Below are 23,722 nucleotides of genomic sequence, written 5' to 3'. Positions count from 1 at the left end.
ACAAATGGAGCACAACTTTTCACTTCTGAACTTGTACATGAAGTAGATTCACAACATTTGTGTCATCATACATTTTCCTAGGGTAATGATGTTCATCTCATTCCACCATCACTCCTACACCCATCCCCCCCCATTTCACTTGCCCTATCCAAAGTTCTTTTATTCCTCTGATGACTGTCCCACCTATTATGAATCAGCATCCACTTATGAGAGAAAACATTTGGCTTTTTGTATTTTGGGATTGGCTTACTTCACTTAGCATGATATTCTCAACTTCATCCATTTATCTGAAAATTCCATGATTTTTTTCTCTTTTAATGCTGAATAATATTCCATTGTGTATATGTACCACATTTTATTTATCCATTCATCTATTGAGGGCATCTAGGTTGGTTCTACAGTTTAGCTATTGTAAATTGAGCTGCTATAAACATTGATGTGGCTGCATCAATGTAGTATGCTGATTTTAAGTCCTTTGGGTATAAACCAAGAAGAATGATAGCTGGGTCAAATGGTGGTTTCATTCCAACTTGTCTGAGGAATCTCCATATTGCTTTCCAAAGTTGTTGCACCAATTTGCAGTCCCACCAGCAATATAAGTGTCTTTCCCCCCACATTCTCACCAACATATATTTTTGCTTGTTTTCTTCATAACTGCCATTCTTATTGGAGTGAGATGAACTCCTAGAATAGTTTTGCTTTGCATTTCTGTAATTACTAGAGATGTTGAATATTTTTTCATATATTTGTTGATCAGTTGTAAATCTTCTTCTGAGAAATGTCTGTTCAATTCCTTACCCCATTTATGGATAGGGTTATTTGTTGTTATTGTGGGTTTTTTTGGTGTTAAGTTTTCTTGAGTTCTTTATATATCTTGGAGTTTAGTGCTCTATATGATGTGCATGTTGTAAAAATTTGCTCCCATTTGTTAGGCTCTATCTTCACCTTATTGATTGTTTCTTTTGTTGATAAGAAGCTTTTTAGTTTGAATTCATTCCATTTATTGTTTCTTGTTTTTATTTCTTACACTTTAGGAGTCTTAAGGAAAGTTTGAGCCTACTTTTTCTTCTATTAGGTTCAGGATCCCTAGCCTAATTTCTAGGTCCTTGATTCACTGTGAGTTAAATTTTGTGCACGGTGAGAGATACTTAATTTCGTTTTGCTACATATGGATTTCTAGTTTTTGCAGAATCATTTGTTGAAGAGGCTTTTTTTCCAGTGAATGTTTTTGGCACCTTTGCCTAGTATGAGATAACTGTATTTGTGTAGGTTTGTCTCTGTATCTTCTGTTCCATACCATTGGTCTACCTGTCTGTTTTGGTGCCAATATGGATTTCCAGTTTTGCCAGCACCATTTGTTGAATAGGTTCTTTTCTCCAGTGAATGTTTTTGGCTCCTTTGTATAGTATAATATAACCATATTAATGTGGATTTGTCTCTGTGTCCTGTATTCTGTACCATTAGTCTACAAGTCTATTTTGGTGCAGATATTATGCTGTTTTTGTTACTATAGCTCTGTAGTATAGTTTAAGGTCTGGTATAGTGATGCTTCCTGCTTCACTTTCTTGTTTAGGATTGCTAGCTATTCTGGGTCTCTTATTTTTCCAAATAAATTTTACGATTGCCTTTTCTATTTCTATGAAGAGTGCCATTGGGATTTTAATAGGGTTGCATTAAATCTGTAAAACACTTTTGGTAGTATGAATTTGCCAGAACTTAATTGAGACTTTTTGCATGTATGTTCATCAAAGATATTGGTCTGAAATTTTCTTTTGTTGATGTGTCTTTGGCTGGTTTTGAAATAAGGATGTACTGGCCTCATAGAATGAGTTTGGAAGTGTTCCTTCTTTTGCTATTCATGAAATAATTTGAAGAGTATTAGTATTAGATCTTCTTTGAAGGTCTTGTTAGAATCTGTCTTGCTGGGTCGATTCTTTGTATGTAGGCTTCAGATGGTGTCTTCTATTTCCTTGCTGGAAGCTGATCTGTTTAACTTGTTTATATTACCTCGATTCAGTTTGGGTAGGTCATGACTCCAAAAATTTGTTGATGTCTTTGATATTTTTTATTTAATTGGAGTACAAATTTTCAAAATATTTCCTAATTATCTTATGTATTTTAGATGTGTCCATCATAATATTTCTTTTATTATCACAGATGTTAGTAATTTTTCTCTCTCTATTTGTGTGACAAAGGTTTATAAATTTTATTTATTTATTCAAAGAACCAACTTTTTGATTTGTCAATTTTTTAATTGTTTCTTTTGTTTCAGTTTCATTGATTTCGGCTCTGAATTTAATTATTTCCTGTCTTGTACTACTTTTGATGTTGATTGTTCTTTTTTTTTGGGGGGGGAGGCTTTGAGATGTAATGTTAGGTCCTTTATTTATTGACTTTTTCTTCTTTTAAGAAATGAATTCCATGCAATGAATCCCAGAGATTTCAACATGTTGCATCAGTATTCTCATTTACCTCTAAGAATTTTTAAATCTCCTCTCTGATGTTTTCTGCTATCCCTTGCTCATTCAGTAGCATATTATTTAGTCTCCAGGTGTTGGAGTAGGTCTTCTTTCATTTTATCATTAATTTATAATTTTTTTTCATTATAATCTGATGGCATTCAGGGTAGTATCTTTGTTTGTATTTGCCAAGAGTTTCTTTTTCTTTATTGTTGGTTGTTCAAAACATTACATCTAATTTGATATATTTCACAGTTTGATTCAAAAGGGTTATGAACTCCCATTTTTACCCCATATACAGATTGCTGAATCACATCAGTTACATCAATTACATTTCCATTGATTTACATATTGCCATTCTAGTGTCTGATGAATTCTACTCTCTATCCTATTCTCTACTATCCCACCCGATCTCGTCTGATCTCGGATGCCAAGAGTTTCTTTGTTGCATGATATATGGTCTATTTTAGAGAAGGATCCGTGTACTGTCAAAGAAGAAATTGTATTCACTCATTTATGGATGAAATATTCTCTATATCTCTTAAGTCTAAGTTACTGATTGTATTATTGAGTTTTATATTTTCGTGGTTTAGCTTTTGTTAGGGTGATATATCCAGTGGTGAATGAGGTGTGTTAAAGTCACCCAGTATTATTGTGTTGTGGTCTATTTGACTCTAGAAATTGAGAAGAGTTTGATGAATGTAGATGGCCTTTACATTTGGCCTTTTCATGTTATCCCATAATTAATTGTTTGGGGCATAAGTATTTATAATTGTTATTTCTTGTTGATGAAGGTCGGGGTTTAGAACTCTGAGAGATCCTAATTGATTTCCTCCTATATGTAATCTGATTCCTTTGTCTTGTGGCTTTTAAATTTCTTTCTTTATTCTGTATGTTAGGCATTTTTATTGTTATTTCCTTAGTGTAGATCTGTCCTGATTTTGTACACTTGGTATCCTATAAGCCTTTTGTGTTTGATTTTCCAATTCATTATTCAGGTTTGGAAAAGTTACTGATATTATTTCATGTATAAATTGTTCAGTCCTATGTTTGGAACTCTATTCCTTCTTCTCTCCCAATAATTCTTACATTTGGCCTTTTCGTGTTATCCCATAATTAATGAATGTTCTGCTCATGGTTTCTTACCATCTTCACTGTGTGGTCAACTTTACTTTCAGTTTTATATATTTTGTCTTCATTGTCTGAGGTCCTATCTTTCAAGTGATCCAGTCTGTTGGTGATAATTTCTATTGAGTATTTTAATTTGGTTTATTGTTTCCTTCATTTCAAAGATTTCTTTTCCTTTTTTGGTAGAATCTCTATCTCATTATTGAAGTAATCTTTTGCTTCTTGTATTTGACTGTGTAGCTCTTTATTTAATTAACCTTTTGTTGCCTATATTTGCTTTCTTTAATTCACAGAACATTTTAATTACATACATCCTGAACTCCTCTTGGACATCTCTTCTGCTCTGCTGGCCATTGGTTTTAGTAATGTATCTTGGTTTGTTTAGGGCACTTTCTTCCCCTGTTTTTTTTTATATTGTTTGTCTTTTCCTTTAGCAGTGTAGATCCAAGGTATTACAGTTTTTACCAATAGATTTATAGTGTCCCTGCAGAATTCCATGACCTCTCTTTTCAGGAGGAGATCAATATTAACATATCCCAATGCAAACAATATGCAGGCTTAATTAAACCAAATAGCTTTCATTGAGATGTTTCCTGTTTTGTCACAATAGACAGAAATGGTAAGTTTGATTATTATTAACAATATAAACAATAGGTTGCAAAAGGACCTACAGTTTATAATGATGGACAAAGAGAGAAGTGGGGGCGGGTTTAGGATGAGATATTAAGGAAGTAGGAGATGAGGATATAGAGTTATTAGATCTTAGGAAACATAAAGGAGCAATCAAAAGATGTTGGATAGTAGCAGGAGAAAAGAGACTTTGAGGAGATAGATAAGTGGGAAGGGGAGAGAGAGGGAGGGAGGGAGAAAGAGGCTAAAACAACAAATTATTTTGTCAATATTCTGTTGAGATTTTGCATCCATAATTATAAGATATATCAGTTGGTAGTTCTCCTGTGTTTTCTTTGTGTTAATTCTTAGGATTAGGTTAACACGGGCATTTTAGGATCTAATACAGTGTTCACTGTATTCTATATTTAGAAAACAATAGATATTTTTATAAATGTTTGTAAAGAGGTAAAGAATTGGTATTAGTTCTTTTAGTCTTTGGTAGAATTGTCCATGAAAAAACTGGACCTGAGCTTCACTTTGTAGAAAAGTTCTTAATTTCTAACTTAGTCTCATCACATGATGTATGTCAATATATGTTTTATATTACTTTTTGTGTCAGTTTCTGTTGTTTGTGTCTCTTTAGGAATTTGTCTATCTCATTTATGTAATTTATATAATTATTATGATAATCTGATTGTTACAATATCTTTATATTTCTTTCTATATTTATAATTTCAGTATTTCCCCAGTTTTTATTTTGAATGCTACTAATTGTAGCATTTCTATTTCTGGGTCAGTGTAGCTATTAGTTTGCCAATTTTGTTTTGTTTTATTAAAAGAATTGCATTTGTTTTCATTAATTACTTCTATTGATCTTATTTTTTATATGATTAGTTTCCACTTTGATCCTTAATATTTTTTTCCTTCTGTTTCCTTTAAGTTTAATTTGCTCTTCCTTTTTTTATGATTTATTGTGTAAAGTTTGATCATTCATTTGTGATCTTTGTTTTATGTAATAGATAATAATTTTCTTCTGTACAGTGATGGCTTTTTCTCCATTACACAAATTTTACATATTATGCCTCCTTTTTTCCTTTCAATACTTTATCTATTTCACTTTATATTTATTCTTTCATCCAGTCTTTATTTAGGTGAATATTGATTAATTTGCCCATATTTTGAGTTTCCTAATTTTCTTTTTAATAATGCCTTCTGGATTCCTCCCATGGTGCTTGAGAAACACATGCTCTGTTGGTCCCATCCTGACTGCTCTTTCTTGAAGAGCATGATTAACTGCAGCATCAGTCTAAAGCCTAGTTTTATCCAAAGACACGCTATTTCAGTACACGAAGGGAAAAGGGGTCAGGGTTTTCATCTTGCTCCTTTAGTCACTCCACAGAGATAGAAGGGGCCACTGATTTCAGTGGTATGGTGCTGGCCCTATATATGACATCCTCTTGCTCAGCCAGTGTACTGGAGCCAATCAGTGGTCCCAGCAGAAACAGTTTCTCTTTAGGAACCCTTGTGACTTCCACTTTTCTGATTGGTAGAAAAGATGTAATTGCTTCAGGTAAATTTGACATTTTTCACTGAAGTGTTCTTTGTTTTTTCTTTTCCCTGCACCAATCTTTCCATTCCTTACTCCAATTAATGAGGCAATGAATATCTCTCTATTTCCAAAGGATGTCACAAATTTTTTAAAGAAAGCTATAAAGAGAATGAAAGAAAGTCGCCTTCAAGAGAAACAACAGGTAAAATCTGGTGGTGGATACAGAAGAGGTTCATTTTTGATAATTTATTTGCCTATTAGTATATTACTTCCATACTTCCTTGTATATTTTTAAAAGGTATATAAAGAAGAACTCTTGGTTGAGAGTAGTAGAAGCTTTCCATTTGGGGAGAATAAAAAATTTAGCATCTGGTAATTAAGTAACAAGAATGAATAAGAGAGGGAACTGAATTAGAGTAAGATATATTTCATTCTTTTATAATTATGTCAAAATTGACTCTACTCTCATATAACTAAAAAGAACTAATAAAAAAGACTTAAAAAAATAAAATTATATATTCCAAATACTGAAAAAATAATGAACCAGAGAGAAATCATTTACAATTAAATAATGGGCATGGTAATTAGTTTGTCAAGGCATAAATATTTCTTATAGGAAAAGTCCCAAATGCTCTAAAAAGGAGTTCTTGTACATTGTTGAATAGATCTGTAAATTAGAATAGCCTCTATGGAAAACTGTCTGGAGGTCCTTCAGAAATCAAATACAGACCCACTGTATAATCCAGCAATCACACTATTAAGTGTATAACCACGGGAAATGAAATCTGCACTCCCATGTTTATTGCCACACTATGTTAAAATTGTCCTTATTAATTGAGCCAAATCAATTTTGAAAATATTCATCATCAGGAAATGATAAATGCAGTTAAAGATGTGTCTAAACTGACATAAACATCAAACAGCATATACATATATCAAAGTAATAGGGTACCTTGTTAATATGTAGAACTTAATTTTTTATAAACCTTAGGGTTTGCTCTTTGAAATATTTTTTTAAATAGAGGAAAAATGTTTTATCATATTCCTTCTCCTCAATAGATACAATTTCAACATAAAATTTTTTTCCTGGTACTTTAATTTTATCAGATTTTATATGTTCAAGAATCATTGCATTTCCAAACCTCTCACTTTACAAACTCTCCACAGAATGCATCCTCAGGCTAGCTGTCACTGTTTGGCCCCTCATGGAGCAGGCACAGGGTTCTTTAGGTGAAGGTTTTGACTCATGTACAAAGCCCAGCACAAGGATGTGTGCAGGCCAGGGACCAGGATGGGCCCTCCAGGTGACAGTACAAAGTTCATACCTTCAAGAAGGGATCTTTCAAGAAGATTCCTCAAAATCTGATGGTGAACTCTAAAAATGGCAGGAGATTAATTTGTGATGTCTTTGGCGAAGAGTAGTGGAGTCCAGGACTTCTCCCTGAGCAAATAAATGTAACAGGAGACAAAGCCAGCCACTCTCTGGCCAGGAGGCTGTGTTCAGAATCCACAGGAGCTCACAAGCAGGGAGAGCAAAGGCCAGTAGCTATTGGACACCATAGCCTGTTTTCACTCAGGGAAACATCCTACTGTTTAAAGTTATAGATGGATGCTTTTCTTCACTGATGACTTAGAAAACTCCAGCTGGATTTTTGTACTTGAAGAAGTCATAGCCTCAGAAGGGAAGATAAGTTCTGCACTCTTAATTATTTTTCTGACTTCATAATTGATCTTCTATCTGAAATCTCTCTGTTTCTAGCATCGAGTGGATTTTCTTCAGCTTATGATAAATTCTCAGAATTCCAAAGATGTGGAGTCTCATAAAGGTAAACAAGGTTGCTATCTCATCTACTGATGGGGAAACTCAGAGAGAAGGATTGTTCTGAAAATATGCAGGAGATTTTCCAGGAAGAAGAGTATTTCTACCTAGTTGCAAAAAGACCATGCTTGGATATCATATTCAGTAGCCTGAGGAACTTTCTAGAGAAGCACAACTAGAGCCATGTTCAATGTTGAAGCTGATTTAAACAAGTATTTCTTTTACCAGCATGGTATTTTTATTCAACTTATTTTCTTACTGTTTTTATTTTGATGCTCAATTCTCCCATATTTGTCCACTGGAATCCCTTTCATGTAGGCTCCTGAGTCTTCTATTATTATTGTCACCTTTTAAATGATTGTTTTAAAAGTAGCTTCTGTTTATTCTGGCCATAGCAATATTGAGCTGAGAACACAAAGGTTCTTCATGTAGTCTTGAATACACTGCTTCACTCCTAATATCCACCACCAGAGAGTTATATTTATCACAGTTCAGGAACCTGTGTTGACACACTTCTATCATTCACAGTCCACAGATTTCCTTAGGATTTGCTCTTTGTCTTGTACATTCTATGACATGTATCCACATTATAGTAGCACACAGTGTATTCTGTGCCCTTTTTATTTATTTTCTAAGTATTTTCTTGCTTTCTAATTTAAGGTATTCTAGGTTTCTGCTCTGTTTTCCCCGACAGGTTTGTTTTTTGTTTTTCCAATTAATTGAATTTAGAAATCAAAATCTGTGATCATCTTGTGAACTTTTGCTTTTAGATACTCTCATTAGACAAGATTATTAACATGAAATACTTCTACATTGAACAGAGGAAAGAAATATTTCTGTATCTACTCACATCCAGTAATATAAACTATTTTTCTCTCTCCTTCAAAAATTTTTTCCTAATTTATTGCTTATTTCTGTAATACACAAATATTCCCATTGAAGTTCTAATTTGAGGTACCTAGTGCCTTGACAACCATCTAAAAAAAGTCCTGAATGTTGAGCAATTATTCTAAAGATGAACACTTGTTTTACTACAGCCTGACAGTATACATATTTTTTAAAAAGATATTTTTATTTTTTAGTTGTAGGTGCACACAATGCTTTTATTTTATTTTTGTGTGGTGCTAAGGACCAAACCCAGTGCCTCACGTGTGCTAGGTGAGTGTCCTACCACTGAGCTACAACCCCAGACCCAGTGTACATATTTTTATGTTCACATTTACATATTATCTATCTATCTATCTATCTATCTATCTATCTATCTATCTATCTATCTATCTATCATCTATCTATCTATCTATTATCTATCTATCTATCTATCATCTATCTATCTATCTATCTATCTATGTATTTGTTTATCCATCCATCCATCCATTCATCTATCCTGAATGTATCTACCCAGTTCTATTCAGGTTTCTAAGATAAAGGAAACAGTCTATAGTTTAACTCTTCAATAAAATAGCCACCAAACACATGTGCCTACTTAGCACTTGATACGTGGCTGGTGCCACTAAAGTATATTGATTTTTAATTAATTAAAATCTAAACCCCAACAGGTGGCTGGTAGCTATAAATGCCAACATTCGAGCTCCAAATCTTGACTTTTATTTGGTGCAGTAGAGAGGGTTACCAGGAATTTAACTCAGGAGCACTCAACCACTGAAACAAATCCTTAGCCCTACTTTGTATTTTATTTAGAGACAGGGTTCCACTGAGTTGCATAGTGCCCTGCTGTTGCTGATATTGGTTTGAACTCATGATCCTCTTGCCTCAGCCTCCTGCAGAGATTACTGGTGTGTGCCACTGCACCTGGCCTGAACCTTGACTTTATAGTCCTATTTCATGGGGTTCATACTCACTGGGATAAAAGATTTGATAATTAAATGTCCTCATGACATCATCATAGAAAATCATAATCAGTAAATCTGAAATCTGTAGACCTTTCAAACATTTGTTTTATGTATTCTTTTTTATCTTGAATTGCACGTTTGGAACAGAGAACATGTTTATTTTAGGGCCCAGGTATATAAAAGTTCATATTGATCATACTGTGTATCTTAGATAGAAATGGTATCTCTTGAAATTACCTATCTTTGGTGGTGCTGAGAATGGCACAGTTAATACCCAAGTCCAAGAGTAGTGTAGACCTCAGGAAAATTGGATTAAAAAAAAAAGTTTACCTTTGTTTCCCCTATTGGATAGACATGAGAGTGAAAACCACTCTGAGAATGACCCTGAATTGCTTTTCCATGGTCCTGCCTAGTGATCTGTGGGTTTTAATGGGATTTCTCTTCATCTAAACCCTGATGTTGTGATTTGCTGGATTTACCTAAATTGTGCTTCCTCTTCCATTAGTCCTGTCTGATCTGGAGCTTGTGGCTCAATCAATTATCTTCATTTTTGCTGGCTATGAGACCACTAGCAGTTCTCTTTCCTTCATTTTGTATGAACTGGCTACCCATCCTGATGCCCAGACCAAACTGCAGCAGGAGATTGATGCAGCTTTGCCCAATAAGGTGAGAAGATGGTACCTGGAAAGGGAGGAGGGAGGTGGAGCCTCAACAAGACTCCCTCCTTTTCACTTCCTAGGAGGCTTTATCCAAAATATAGTCACTTATTCTTTTCACCAGCTCTTTTGAAAAGGTTCTGAAGAGAGAACTGAAAGGGAAAACACAGTATTGAGGGGAAAATGCTATTCTCAACCCTAAAAGGAATATTGAAAAGAGTGTAATTTCAGTAGTACCCATTACCAGTTACCATGATGATACCTAGGAAGTGTAAGCATGTGTCACTCAAGTGTCCAGATCATTGGATCTGGTGAACTGTGGCAAGAGCTCCTGCCTGGCTGTCTGCTGAGTGAGCCTGGGCTTGGGGGGCAGGCCGACTATGCTCTGCTCCACACATCTTCACACTCTAGTCATGTATTAGAGAGAAGCAGCCAAGGGATGAGTCAGGTTTTCTGGCTCCTGAGCTAAACACTTTACTTCTACCTTGTGTCCTCTCCAATGTCACATCAGGCATTAGACACGTGTTGTTCCTGCTGTCCTCATACCTCTTCCTAAACAGGGAGTCTATTATATATGAAAACACATGGTTTCTGGGGCTTGCATGGCTGGTTTGGAAGTGAAGTAGGCAAAAAGCCGCTTCTTCAGAGCTCACAATGAAGCCCTGAAGAACAACCAGGAGACTGGTCCAGAAACAGAGAGTGAGGCTGAGAGTGGTTTTCTGTCTTCCTTAGAATATTCTCTGAAACTAAAATTGTGTGACATGGTGCCATTGAATCTTAGCCTTATTTTGGTGGTATTAGGGTGAAAGTTACCAGTTTCTCCCAACATTTTTTACATGATGTAGTGTTATCTATAAGTATATATATTCAAAGCAGGATTATTCAAGAAAAAACAGATATATAATGGGTTATTTTCTCTTTTCTATGTTCTATTTCCCTGAAATAGCCATGTGACTATTCTAAGAAAGTTAACAGTGACTTTCACATTATTTTGCCTGAGTGTAATTGTCATATTCTATTAGTTACTTTTCCTTGCATGAGAAAAAGTAGTATATGATGATTCTGAGGATATTATACACTGAATTTGGGATTGTCCCAAAGGTCTCTTATGTATATGGTTGTCAAATGGAAATGATTGTTATTATAATGCTTAGTCAATTGTAAGCACCACTCTCCTTCATCATTCTATTATTCATGGGACCTTGTAACACTTTAATAAAACTAAATAAATTGAGTTCTAATTTAGTTCCAAACATGCATTTTCAAAAAAATCTTTTTTTTTTTTCTCTTCAGGCACCTGCTACCTATGATACCGTGTTACAGATGGAGTACCTGGACTTGGTGGTGAATGAAACTCTCAGGTTGTACCCAATTACTGGCAGACTTGAGAGGGTCTGTAAGAAAGATATTGAAATCAATGGAGTGCCCATTAGGAGGGGAACAGTGGTGATGATACCAAGCTTTGTTCTTCATCGAGACACACAGCACTGGCCAGAGCCTGAGGAGTTCCGCCCTGAAAGGTACAGGGCTTCTGGGAAAGGGAACTGCCCTGGGCTAGGGTTGTTCAAGCATGTCCTTGTATTTCTTATTACAGATGACATACAGGTAGCTATGTAATCATTTTTTATTGGTTTTTCACAACATTACAAAGCTCTTGACATATCATATATCATACATTAGATTGAAGTGGGTTATGAACTCCCAATTTTTACCCCAAATGTAGATTGAAGAATCACGTCAGTTACACAGCCACAATATTACATAATGCCCTATTAGTAACTGTTGTATTCTCCTACCTTTCCTATCCCCTACTATCCCCCCTACCCTTCCCTCACATCTTCTCTCTCTACCCCATCTACTGTAATTTATTTCTCTCCTTGTTTATTTTCCCATTCCCCTCACAACCTCTTATATGTAATTTTGTATAGCAATAAGGGTCTCCCTTCATTTCCATGCAATTCCCCTTTTCTCTAACTTTCCCTCCCATCTCATGTCTGTTTAAAGTTAATCTTTTCTTCCTTCTTTTCCTCCCTGCTCTGTTCATAGTTGTTCTCATTATATCAAAGAAGACATTTGGTATTTGTTTTTTAGGGACTGGATAGCTTCACTAAGCATATTCTGCTCTACTGCCATCTGTTTCCCTGCAAATTCCATGATTTTGTCATTTTTAGTGCTGTATAATACTCCATGGTGTATAAATGCCACATTTTTTTTATCCATTCATCTATTGAAGGGAATCTGGGTTGGTTCCACAGTCTAGCTATTGTGAATTGTGCTGCTATGAACATCGATGTGGCAGTATCTCTGTAGTACGCTCTTTTAAGGTCTTCAGAAAATAGTCCGAGAAGGGCAATAGCTGGGTGAAATGGTGGTTCCATTCCCAGCTTTCCCAGGAATCTCCATGCTGCTTTCCAAATTGGCCGCACCAATTTGCAGTCCCAACACCAATGTACAATAGTACCCTTTTCTCCACATCCTCGCCAGCACTTGTTGTTGTTTGACTTCATAATAGCTGCCAATCTTACTGGAGTGAGATGGTATCTTAGAGTGGTTTTGATTTGCATTTCGTTGACTGCTAGAGATGGTGAGCATGTTTTCATGTACTTGTTGATTGATTCTATGTCCTCCTCTGAGAAGTGTCTGTTCAGGTTTTTGGCCCATTTGTTGATTGGGTTATTTGTTATCTTATTATCTAATTTTTTGAGTTCTTTGTATACTCTAGATATTAGGGCTCTATCTGAAGTGTGAGAAGTAAAAATTTGTTCCCAAGATGTAGGCTCTCTATTTACCTCTCTTAATGTTTCTCTTGCTGAGAAAAAACTTTTTAGTTTAAGTAAGTCCCATTTGTTCATTCTTGTTATTAACTTTTGTGCAATGGGTGTCCTATTAAGGAATTTGGAGCCCGACCCCATAATATGTAGATCGGAGCCAACTTTTTCTTCTATCAGATGCAGAGTCTCTGATTTGATATCAAGCTCCTTGATCCATTTTGAGTTAACTTTTGTGCATGGCGAGAGAAAGGGATTCAGTTTCATTTTTTTGCAAATGGATTTCCAGTTTTTCCAGCACCATTTGTTGAAGATGCTTTCCTTCCTCCATTGCATGCTTTTAGCCCCTTTATCAAATATAAGATAGTTGTAACTTTGTGGATTAGTCTCTGTGTCCTTTATTCTATACCATTGGTCCACCCACCTGTTGCTCTATAATATAGTTTGAAATCTGGTATTGCTATACTGCCTGATTCACACTTCCTGCTTAGAATTGCTTATGCTATTCTGGGTCTTTTATTTTTCCATATGAATGTCATGATTGCTTTATCTATTTCTACAAAAAATGCCGTTGGGATTTTGATTGGCATTGCATTAAACCTATAGAGAACTTTTGGTAATATCGCCATTTTGATGATGTTAGTTTTGTGTATCCATGAACAAGGTATATTTTTCCATCTTCTAAGATCTTCTTCTACATCTATCTTTAGGGTTCTGTAGTTTTCATTGTATAAATGTTTCACCTATTTTGTTAGGTTGATTCCCAAGTATTTTATTTTTTTTGAGGATATTGTGAATGCAGTGTTTTTCTTCATTTCCTTTTCAGAAGTTTTGTTGCTGATATACAGAAATGCCTTTGATTCATGCGTGTTGATTTTATATCCTGCCACTTTGCTGAATGCATTTATTTGTTCTAGTAGTTTCTTTGTAGACCCTTTTGGGTCTTCTAGGTATAGAATCATATCTTCCGCAAATAGTGATAATTTAAGTTCTTCTTTTGTATTTTTATGCCTTTAATTTCTTTCGTCTGTATAATTGGTCTCGCTAGTATTTCAAGGACTAAGTTAAATAGAAGTGGTGATAGAGGGCATCCCTGTCTTGTTCCAGATTTTAGAGGGAATGCCTTCAATTTTTCTCCATTCAGAATGATGCTAGCCTGAGGCTTAGCATAGATAGCTTTTATAATGTCAAGGTAAATTCCTGTTATTCCTAGTTTTTTTAATGTTTTCAAAATAAAGGGATGCTGTATTTTGTTGAATGCTTTTTCTGTGTCTATCATGATGATCATATGGTTCTTATCTTTAAGTCTATTGATGTGGTGAATAACATTTATTGATTTCTGTATATTGAAACATCCTTGCATCCCAGAGATGAATGCTACTTGATCAGGGTGCACAATTTTTTTGATGTGTTTTGTATTCGATTCCCCAGAATTTTATTGAGGATTTTTGTATCTAGGTTCATTAGAGATATTGGTCTGTAGTTTTCTTTCTTTGAGGTGTCTTTGTCTGGTTTTGGAATCAGGGTGATGTTGGCCTCATAGAATGAATTTGGAAGAGCTCCCTATTTTTCTATTTCCTGAAATAACTTGAAAAGTATTGGTATTCATTCTTCTTTAAAGGTTTTGTAAAACTCTGCTGTATACCCATCAGGTCCTGGGCTTTTCATGGTTGGTAGTTTTATGATTGCTTCTTCTATTTCATCCATTGATATTGGTCTGTTCAAATTGTGTGTATCCTCCTGACTCAGTCTAGCCAAATTATATGATTTAAGAAATTAATCGATGTCTTCACTATCTTCTATTTTATTGGAATATAGGTTTTCAAAATAATTTCTAATTGTCTTCTGTATTTTTGTAGCATCTGTTGTGATATTGCATTTTTCATCCCATATGTTAGTAGTTTGAGTTCTCTCTCTTCTTCTCTTAGTTAGCATGGCTAAAGGTCTGTCAATCTTATTTATTTTTTCGAAGAACCAACTTTCAGTTTTGTTAATTTTTTCAATAGTTTCTTTTGTTTCAATTTTTTTGATTTCCACTCTGATTTTTAATTATTTCTTGACTTCTGGAATATTTGCTGTTGTTTTGCTCTTCCTTTTCTAGGGCTTTGAGATGAAGTGTTAGCTCATTTATTTGTTGGTTTCCTTTTTTTTGAGGAATGACCTCTAGGCGATGAATTTCCCTCTTAAAACTGCTTTCATTGTGTCCCATAGATTCCAATATATTTTGTTATTGAGTTGTGGTCTATTTGATTCTTGAACTTAAGGAGAATTTGTTTTATGAATGTTGCAGCACAATTATTTGGAGCATAAATATTGACAATTGTTTTGTCTTGTTGGTGAATGGTTCCCTTTAACAGTATACAATGTCTTTCCTTATCCCTTTTGATTAAATTAGTCTTGAAGTCAATTTTATTCGATATGAGGATGGCCACCCCTGCTTGCTTACAAGGACCATGTGCGTGGTATATTTTTTCCCATCCTTTCACCTTCAGCCGGTGTATGACTTTTCCAATCAGATGTGTCTCCTGGAGGCAGAATATTGTTGGATTTGTTTTTTAATCCATGATACCAGTCTATGTCGCTTCTTTGGAGAGTTTAAGCCATTAACATTTAGAGTTACTAATGATATATTGTTTGTACTTCCAGGAATGTTTGATTATTTATCTTTTTTTAAAAAATTTAGTTTGTTTCTCCATGATTATCTTTCCCCCTGCCCTCTGTCTTTACCGAGGCACTTCCCACTGATGGTTTTGGTTATAGTTTTTCATTTCTTTCTCATGTAGTGTTTTGCTCAAGATGCTTTGCAATGCTGGTTTTCTTGCTGCAAATTCTTTTAACTTTTGTTAATCATGAAAGATTTTTATTTCGTTGTCATACCTGAAGCTTAATTTTGCTGGATACAGAATTCTTGCCTGGCATCCATTGTCTTTCAGTGTTTGAAATACATTGTTCTGTGACCTTCTTGCTTTCAGCATCTGTGATGAAAAATCCGTTGTTAACCTTATTGGTTTACCCCTGAATGTAATCTGCCTCTTTTCTCTTGTAACTTTTAATATTTTCTCTTTGTTCTGTATATTGGGTATCTTAATAACAATGTGTCTTGGCGTTGGTCTACTGTGATTTTGTATGCTAGGTGTCCTGTATGCATTGACAATTTGTATATCTGTTTCCCTTTTTATTTCTGGAAAGTTTTCTGTAATTATTTCATTCAGCATGTTACTCATTTCCTTGGTTTGAATCTCTATACCTTCCTCTATCCTGATTACTCTTTTTTTTTATGTTATCCCATATCTCTTGGATGTTTTCCTCGTGATTTTTTACCTGCCTTTCTGAGTTGGCTAGACTCTTTTCAAGATGATACATTTTGTCTTCATTATCTGTCATTCTGGCTTCTACTTGCTCCACACTGTTAGTGATACTCTCATTTAAATTTTCAAGTTAGTTTATAGTTTCCTTCATTTCTAGAATTATTGTTAGATTTTTTTATAATCTCTATCTCCTGATAAAGATGCTTAACTTCTTCTTTTATCTGTTTATGTAATTTGTTTTCAATGTGTTCTTTCACTGTTTGAATTTGCTGTCTCATATCCTCTTTCAGATTTCATTCCATCTGTCTAAGGTGTTCTTTGAGTTCTTTATATGACCATTTTTCTGATGACTCTAAGTCCTCCTGAATATTTAGGCTGTCCTGCATTGTTTGTCCTCTTTTTCTTTCTTGCTTTATCATGCTGCTCATGTTACTTCTTGTTCTGTTTGACTGCTGAGTTACTGTTTACTCGTATAAATTTATTTGATGCTTGGGAGGAGAGGTATTAGAAGGGAAGGGAAGAAGTCACTAAAGAGAATGAGAGTAAGCAGGTAGAATTCAAGGAAGGGGAATAAGAAAATTGAAAAGAAATGAAAAGACCAAAAAAAGAAAAAAATAGGAAATATAAAAAGAAAAAATAATCATAATAATAAAAAAATTAAAATTAAAATTAGAAGAAAAAATTAAAAACTTAAAAAAATTAAAAATCAACAAGAAAAAAAATGAAAATGAAAAAAAAAACCCAAATCATAAAAAGAGAGAAAAAAAAAACTAATAAATGCAGTCTTAGAGTTTGATTAACTTCTCTTCCAGTAGGTGAAGCTGTGCCCACCAGGCCAAGCTTTTCCTGCCAATATACCGGAACCAATCACTGTGCAGCAGCTCCTCCTTCCATACTGTTCGAGTCTTCAATCCTGAGTGCCTAGGGCCTCTTCTTGTGTCTAGTCACTTCCCCACTTTTCCTCTAGCCAGGCCCCTCTCACAGGTGATGCTCACCACAATACTGGCTACCCGCCAGGACTGCTGTTCCCGGAGCCCTGTTTTCATGAATGCGTGGGCACACTCTCCATGTTTGCAATTCCCTCAGACCCTAAGTTTGTAAAGCTTGGGGCTGATAATCCTCAGCGAATTTTACTTGTCCTCCGGTACCTCGCCACCTCTAGCCGGTGCAAGAGACCTCAGTTGTCAGCACTGGTGGGAGCAGTAGCCAGGAGTTCCGCGCCACGGGTCCTGCACCACTTCTGATTTCCTCGCTTGGTCTATTGAGCTCACGGGAGAGCTGGGAGAGGCTCTTAAGTTTTCCCCGATGTGTGGAGAGGAAAGGCTAGGGGATTACACACCTGTATCCATAGGTTTCAATGAAGTTATCTCCTCCGCCGCATTCTGGTGACATCAGTTCTCTGCCATGGTGGTATCTCTTGCAAATGGCGACAGTTCGTTTCCCTTTGCCGGGTGATCAATGCAATGGGTGGGTCATTACTGTCTCTCCCAAGCCCCGTTTCAAACCTTTGGCCACTACCTCTGAAGGCTCAGTTGCCATTTGCTTCCATAGGATTAGAAGGGCTGACCAGTTGTTTCAGCCAGATGGATTAGTGCTGAGTCATAGCTGTTTGTCTGCAGGAAGCAGGTGAACGGGAGCTTGAATTCAGCCGATCCGGGCTCAGTGTGTGTTCTGAGAGGCCCAGACTGTTCGCCACAGATCCACGTCAGCTAAGCATTGCCTATTGATCCTGAGCAAACAGCATTAGACTGTTTACGACTCCCTATGCCCGCACAGCTGAAGAGGTCAGAGACTTGATTTCTCCATGCCTGCCGCCATGTTGGATCTCCCTATGTAATCATTTATATATATGTCTTTGTATTTTAAGCAGTTTTCTTGTTATAAATATAACATTTTCTTGCAAAATGATATGAATTTATGACAAGGAACAAAATGAATGCTATGTCCATTTACTATCCTAAATTCTTGTTTAAAGTTTTTTAAATTAATTTTAAAAATGACAACAAAATGCATTATAATTCTTATTACACATATGCAACACAATTTCTCATGCCTCTGTTTGTATATAAAGTATGTTGACACCAATTCTTGTCTTCATACATGTACTTTGGATAATGATATTCATTACATTCCATCATCCTTGCTAACCCCCTGCCCCCTTCCTTTCCCTTCCACCCCTCTGTCCTATCTAGAGTTCATCTATTCCTCCCATGCTCCCTCTCCCTATCCCACTATGAGTCAGCCTCCTTATATTAGAGAAAACATTCAGCATTTGTTTTTTTGGAATTGGCTAACTTCATATTCTCCAATGCCATCCATTTACCTGCAAATGCCATGATTTTATTCTGTTTTAATGATGAGTAAAATTCCATTGTGTATATATGCCACATTTTAAAAATCCATTCATCTAATGAAGGGCATCTAAGATTGGCTCCACAGTTTATCTATTGTGAATTGTGCTGCTATAAACACTGATGTGGCTGTGTCCCTGTAGCATGCTGTTTTTTAAGTCTTTTGGCTATAAACCAAGGAGAGGGATAGCTGGGTCAAATGGTAGTTGCAGTCTCAGATTTCCAAGAAATGTCCACACTCCTTTCCATATTGGCTGCTCCAATTTACAGTCCCACCAGCAATGTATGAGTGTACTTTTTCCCCTACATTCTCACCAACACTTATTGTTGTCCTAATAATAGCTGCCATTCTAACTGGAGTAAGATGATATCTTAGAGTAGTTTTGATTTACATTTCTTGAATTGCTAGAGATGATGAGCATTTTTTCATATATTTCTTGATTGATTGTATGTCCTCATCTGAGAAGTGTCTGTTCAGGTCCTTGGCCCAATTATTGATTGGGTTATTTGGTTTTTTGGTGCTTTGCTTTTGAGTTCTTTATATACTCTAGAGAGTGGTGTTCTATCTAATGTGTGAGGGGTAAATTTTTTCTCCCAAGCTATAGGCTCCTTATTCACCTCCCAAATTATTTCTTTTGCTGAGAAGAAACTATTTAGTTTGTTAAATTATCTAAATAATTATGAATTAATAATATGACCATGTTCTCATAAACTTTATTATGCATATATAGATTTTTTGCAAAACTAGATTGTATCATATTTTATTTGATTTTTGCTAGCACTTAATAATTTTTGCATTCAACCTCTTGCATGTGTTTTTTTTTGGGGGGGTATCAGGAATTGAACTCAGGGGTGGTGGACCACTGAGCCACAATCATAGCCCTATTTTGTATTTTATTAGAGACAGGGTCACACTGAGTTGCTTAGTGCCTCACTAAATTGCTGAAGCTGGCTTTGAACTTGGGATCCTACTATCTCCTTCTCCCAAGTCGCTGGGATTACAGGCGTGTGCCACTGTGCTCAGCCTGTATGTATGGTTTTTGGATCTATAATTTCAACTAACTAAATAAACATTTTTTCTTGTCAGTTTCCCCTAAACAGTCTAATACAGTAAGTATTTATATAGTATTTACATATTATTAGTTAATATAAGCAATCCAGAGATGATTTAAAATATATTTCAGGATGTGCATAGGTTATACTAGTATTTTCTCATTATTTTATAAGAGACTTCAACACCCAGGATTTTGTTTATTCTGATGCTAAAACTAATTCTCCTCAGATATGGCACCATAACTCTGTTTGTGTGTGTGTATGTGTGTGTGTTTTCAAATTTCATAGCATGTCCCATAACTGACATAACCACTATCTCATTTCATTTTATGTATTCACTCTTATACTCCTTATATTTTATATGTGTGTTATTTCCTTTACTGTCTCAATTTATCATGATTTCCTTTGAAACATCATTTATCCCATCTCAAAAAGACTGAAAGATCCTATAGACTAAGGGGGAGAAAGGAGGAATAACTCCTATAGGCTAAGAGGGAGAAAGGTGGAAAAACTCGATAGCTTAACAATTCTTATAGCAAAACCACAGCTGGATTTCAATAACCAGCCCAGAAATAATCTTTTACACCTTTGCTTGGGGATGTCTAAGGCACAAACTTAAATAAGTAACTGTTGCAGTTTTAATGTTTTGTTGACTTGTCATCTTTTTTGACCAGGTTCAGTAAGCAGAACAAAGATAGAATCGATCCTTACATGTACATGCCCTTTGGAAATGGACCTCAAAACTGCATTGGTATGAGGTTTGCTCTCATGAACATGAAAGTTGGTCTTGTCAAAGTAATGCAGAACTTCTCCTTCCAACCTTGTAAGGAAACACAGGTCAGTAGATTTTCATATAAATAATGTTTATTTGAAGATGTTTTTCCAAACAGAGGGGCCTAGTCACAGAAAAATATATGCTCATTTATCATTTAATTCTTAGATCTATAGTCCAGTGAATCTCTTCTTCACCATCTTTGAGATTTTAGATTTTTTCACTGTGGGGGCTCTAAATCTATGGCTTTATGAAGAACAAAGTATAAAAAATGTATGGACTCAATGCAGATTAGTGTGCCATGTGTATGTGTGGACTGTGAACTTGAGCACAGTGTAAATTCAGCTTTAAGTCTCCTGGAGAGACCCTGTGCACAGTCGTGAGGTGTGGTGACAACAGGGTTCTGATGTTTGAGAAAAGCTCTCCTCACCAGAACTTACAGAACCTCCCCATCTCAGGCCTTGTACAGAATAAATGTTTATGAGATAATTTTTCAAATAAATGAATAATTTCACTATTTAATCATGACCCACCTTAGAGGATGAGTAGGATGAATTCAAAGTACATGATACTAAAAGTAGTTTCATGTTTGTTAAGCATCACTGTGCTTAATATATCTTCTCGACTTTGCTGCTTTGGTTCTTGGTGTTTCAGTCAGTGCTTCTCCAGGTGCTTGTCGAAATGTTTCAGATTCCCCTGAAATTAGCTGATCAAGGACTTCTTCAACCTGAAAAGCCCATTATTCTGAAGGCTGTATGCAGAGATGGGACAATAAGTGGAGCCTGAACTTCCCTAAGGATTTGTGCATTGTTGTCCTTAGAGCCTGGGACCCAGAACATCAGAGAACAAAAATTTATTTTGTGAAGAAAACTCAAAATGAAGATAGACTCTATATTCCTCAGTTGATGAATGATAAGAGATGCAGGAAATTTTCTAAGCTTTCTCAGGGTCTGTGCAGAGTATTATCTATTTTCTGATGGAAAGAGGTGACCACCTCAGTGCCAGACGTGAAGACTCACCTTTTCTGGGTTTAATAGGCTCTCCCCTCTCACTGACAGTTAGTCCTTGCAGCTCCTCCTGAGTTCTGATCAGAGAATCAACAATTATCAGCAAATTTGTCAACAATTTTTAATAAAAATGAGAGTGGTTGTGGTGGCTTTTGTAGTGACATTGATATATGATGTGTTCTTTGAAATATGCTGTGATAAGTTTTATAATGAGAAAGTCAATAAACATGTCCTTGTAGAAGTTTATCTGAAGCCTCTATGCCCATTTAAGGGGATATATACAACTGAATCAGTGAGAGTCAAAACTAAATCTTTTGATCATCACAATCAGTGAATATATGGAGCTTTTTCAGCAATTCAAATTAAATAGTAAGGTAGATAAAGTTAACCCACTCTGAATTTTCCCACTACTGGAAAAGTATATTCATAGTGTCCTTCTGCCATTTTTGAAGTACAAAATTTGTGACAATTTACTGAGGTGTAGTTATTACTATATCTCTAGCTTAGATTTAATACTCCCATTTTATCTCCCTTTTTGATTCTGGAAAGCAAGAAACATAGTTGTAGTCCATCATCAACTCCTAATGGTGCAGCCCTTATCCATTTATTTTATTATTTATTTATTCAAGTACTGGGGATTGAATCCAGAGCTACATCCCCAATACTTTACTATTTGTTCTAATTATTTATACATGACAGTAGAATGCATTTTGACACATTATACAAAAATGGAGTAAAACTTCTTATGATATAGTTTTATTGATACAAGTTTTAGCTAGGATGCTCAGGGTTTCACTGAGTTTCTGAGCCTGGTTTTGAACTCATGATCCTCCTGCCTCAGCCTACAGAATCCTGAGGATTACAGCCAAGTAATAAGTTGTCCTACTCTTTGAGATTAGTAAGGAAAGACTCTACCAAAATAGTTGCTATAAGAGCTGGCTTTTGGAGGCTCAGCAGGAGTCTTTTATGAGGCACAAAAGTATTCTAGGCAGAGGAACCTGTGTGGGCAAAGATATATGGATGGAGCTTGTGTTGACAAAGGTTTTATGATTTGTACATACATAAGCTATAGGACTGGGTTTGCTCAAAGGTAGAATGCTCATCTACCATGTGTGAGACATTGGGTTTGATCCTCAGCATCACAGAAAAATAAAATAATGATATTGTGTTCACTTAAACAACAACAACAACAACAACAAAAAGACAGCAACAGGAGATTAATGCCTGTGACTACACTTGAGTTTCTCATAATATCACATAACTTTTGGCATTATTGATTATGCAGTGATTTATTGATTTACCACAACATAAGAATTGAAAGAATTATAGGAGTCCCATGCCAGGTACAAAATCCAGATCGGGCCACTAATCACACACCCCTCACATAAAAAATCCAAAAAATAATTGCAAGAATCAAGAAAAGATTTTTAGTCAGTGCAGCTACACCAGAAGGACCATGGGATTCATGTTTTAACTCATGTCTTCTGGGTGCTGGCATGACCCAAATGCTTAAATAAAAGCAGAATTGGGATAGTGTGGAAGAGGTATGCATTGTAAAGCAGTCTTGTCCAAACTGAGGTCTGAGGATTACTATCTCACTTCTAGCACTGTAAAGTAGCTCCTGAGAAGTCCGTATCACTTGAAAGGAATAAATTTTATTTATTGTTCCGGATGTTTATCTACCAGATCTGCAATCTTAAAAGGGGCAGGGTAGGTCCCATGAGATTATTGCTCCTGTTGAGGGAATAAATTCTTGTGTTTATCTGTCTAAACGCTCTGCCTTTCCTGGAAGGAAATGAATAATGACTGAAGACTTCTGGGAACCACCCTGGGGTTCTGAAACAAGATACTGTAAAAGCTGACACTTGAGTGGCTGGGGTTGTGGCTCAATGGTAGATCACTTGACTGGCATGTGTGAGGCATTGGGCCTGATTCTCAGCACTACATTAAAATAAATAAATTAAACAAAGGTGTTTTATTAATCTACAACTGAAAATAATGTTTTTATAAAAGCTGATAGTTGAATGTCCCTTCAAAATTTCCTCAGTCTTCAAGAAGGATAAGATAGATTAGATAAATTTGTAATCTATTGCTAGTTTTTATATGAGCACCCCTTAAATTATTAACGTGTCTATGTGCAGAGCTAAGCAGTCACAAATGTTAAGTTAGTAAAGGATACTGAATGAAGGAAGAATGCTAAGCTTTATCCTGCTTTTAGTTACTCATTGTACAGCTGCAGGCCTCAGAGTCATTTGTCTTTACGCAAGGAAGCATCTTTAAGTCCCTGTTTTCAAACAAAGGTCAAAGTAGGAGAGTGTATTATTCTTTGCCAAATGCAAAGAGGACACTTGACTCCTCCAATTCCAGGAGATGCAAAAGTGGCCTTTCCA

General features: G+C 35.7%; 2 protein-coding genes across 5 annotated transcripts in view; both read left to right on the top strand.

Moving 5' to 3' along the window:
• Window positions 1-21,219, top strand: part of LOC101973219 (cytochrome P450 3A9) — a 30,001-nt gene extending 8,782 nt beyond the window's left edge. The window contains 7 exon segments of the mRNA XM_078024756.1: window positions 5,825-5,950; window positions 7,508-7,574; window positions 9,923-10,083; window positions 11,367-11,593; window positions 15,334-15,336; window positions 20,228-20,390; window positions 21,016-21,219. Coding sequence (XP_077880882.1) covers window positions 5,825-5,950; window positions 7,508-7,574; window positions 9,923-10,083; window positions 11,367-11,593; window positions 15,334-15,336; window positions 20,228-20,390; window positions 21,016-21,111 — 843 coding nt within the window. The 3' untranslated portion in view covers window positions 21,112-21,219.
• LOC144364745 (cytochrome P450 3A9-like) overlaps window positions 1-23,722 on the top strand; it is a 466,715-nt gene that overhangs the window by 280,624 nt on the left and 162,369 nt on the right. The gene's annotated exons all lie outside the window — the stretch shown is intronic.

The sequence above is a fragment of the Ictidomys tridecemlineatus genome, chromosome 10 (genome assembly GCF_052094955.1).
Source record: "Ictidomys tridecemlineatus isolate mIctTri1 chromosome 10, mIctTri1.hap1, whole genome shotgun sequence".
Classification (NCBI taxonomy): domain Eukaryota; kingdom Metazoa; phylum Chordata; class Mammalia; order Rodentia; family Sciuridae; genus Ictidomys; species Ictidomys tridecemlineatus.
Note: the sequence above shows the minus strand (reverse complement) of the source record. Positions and strands in the feature narration are given on the sequence as shown.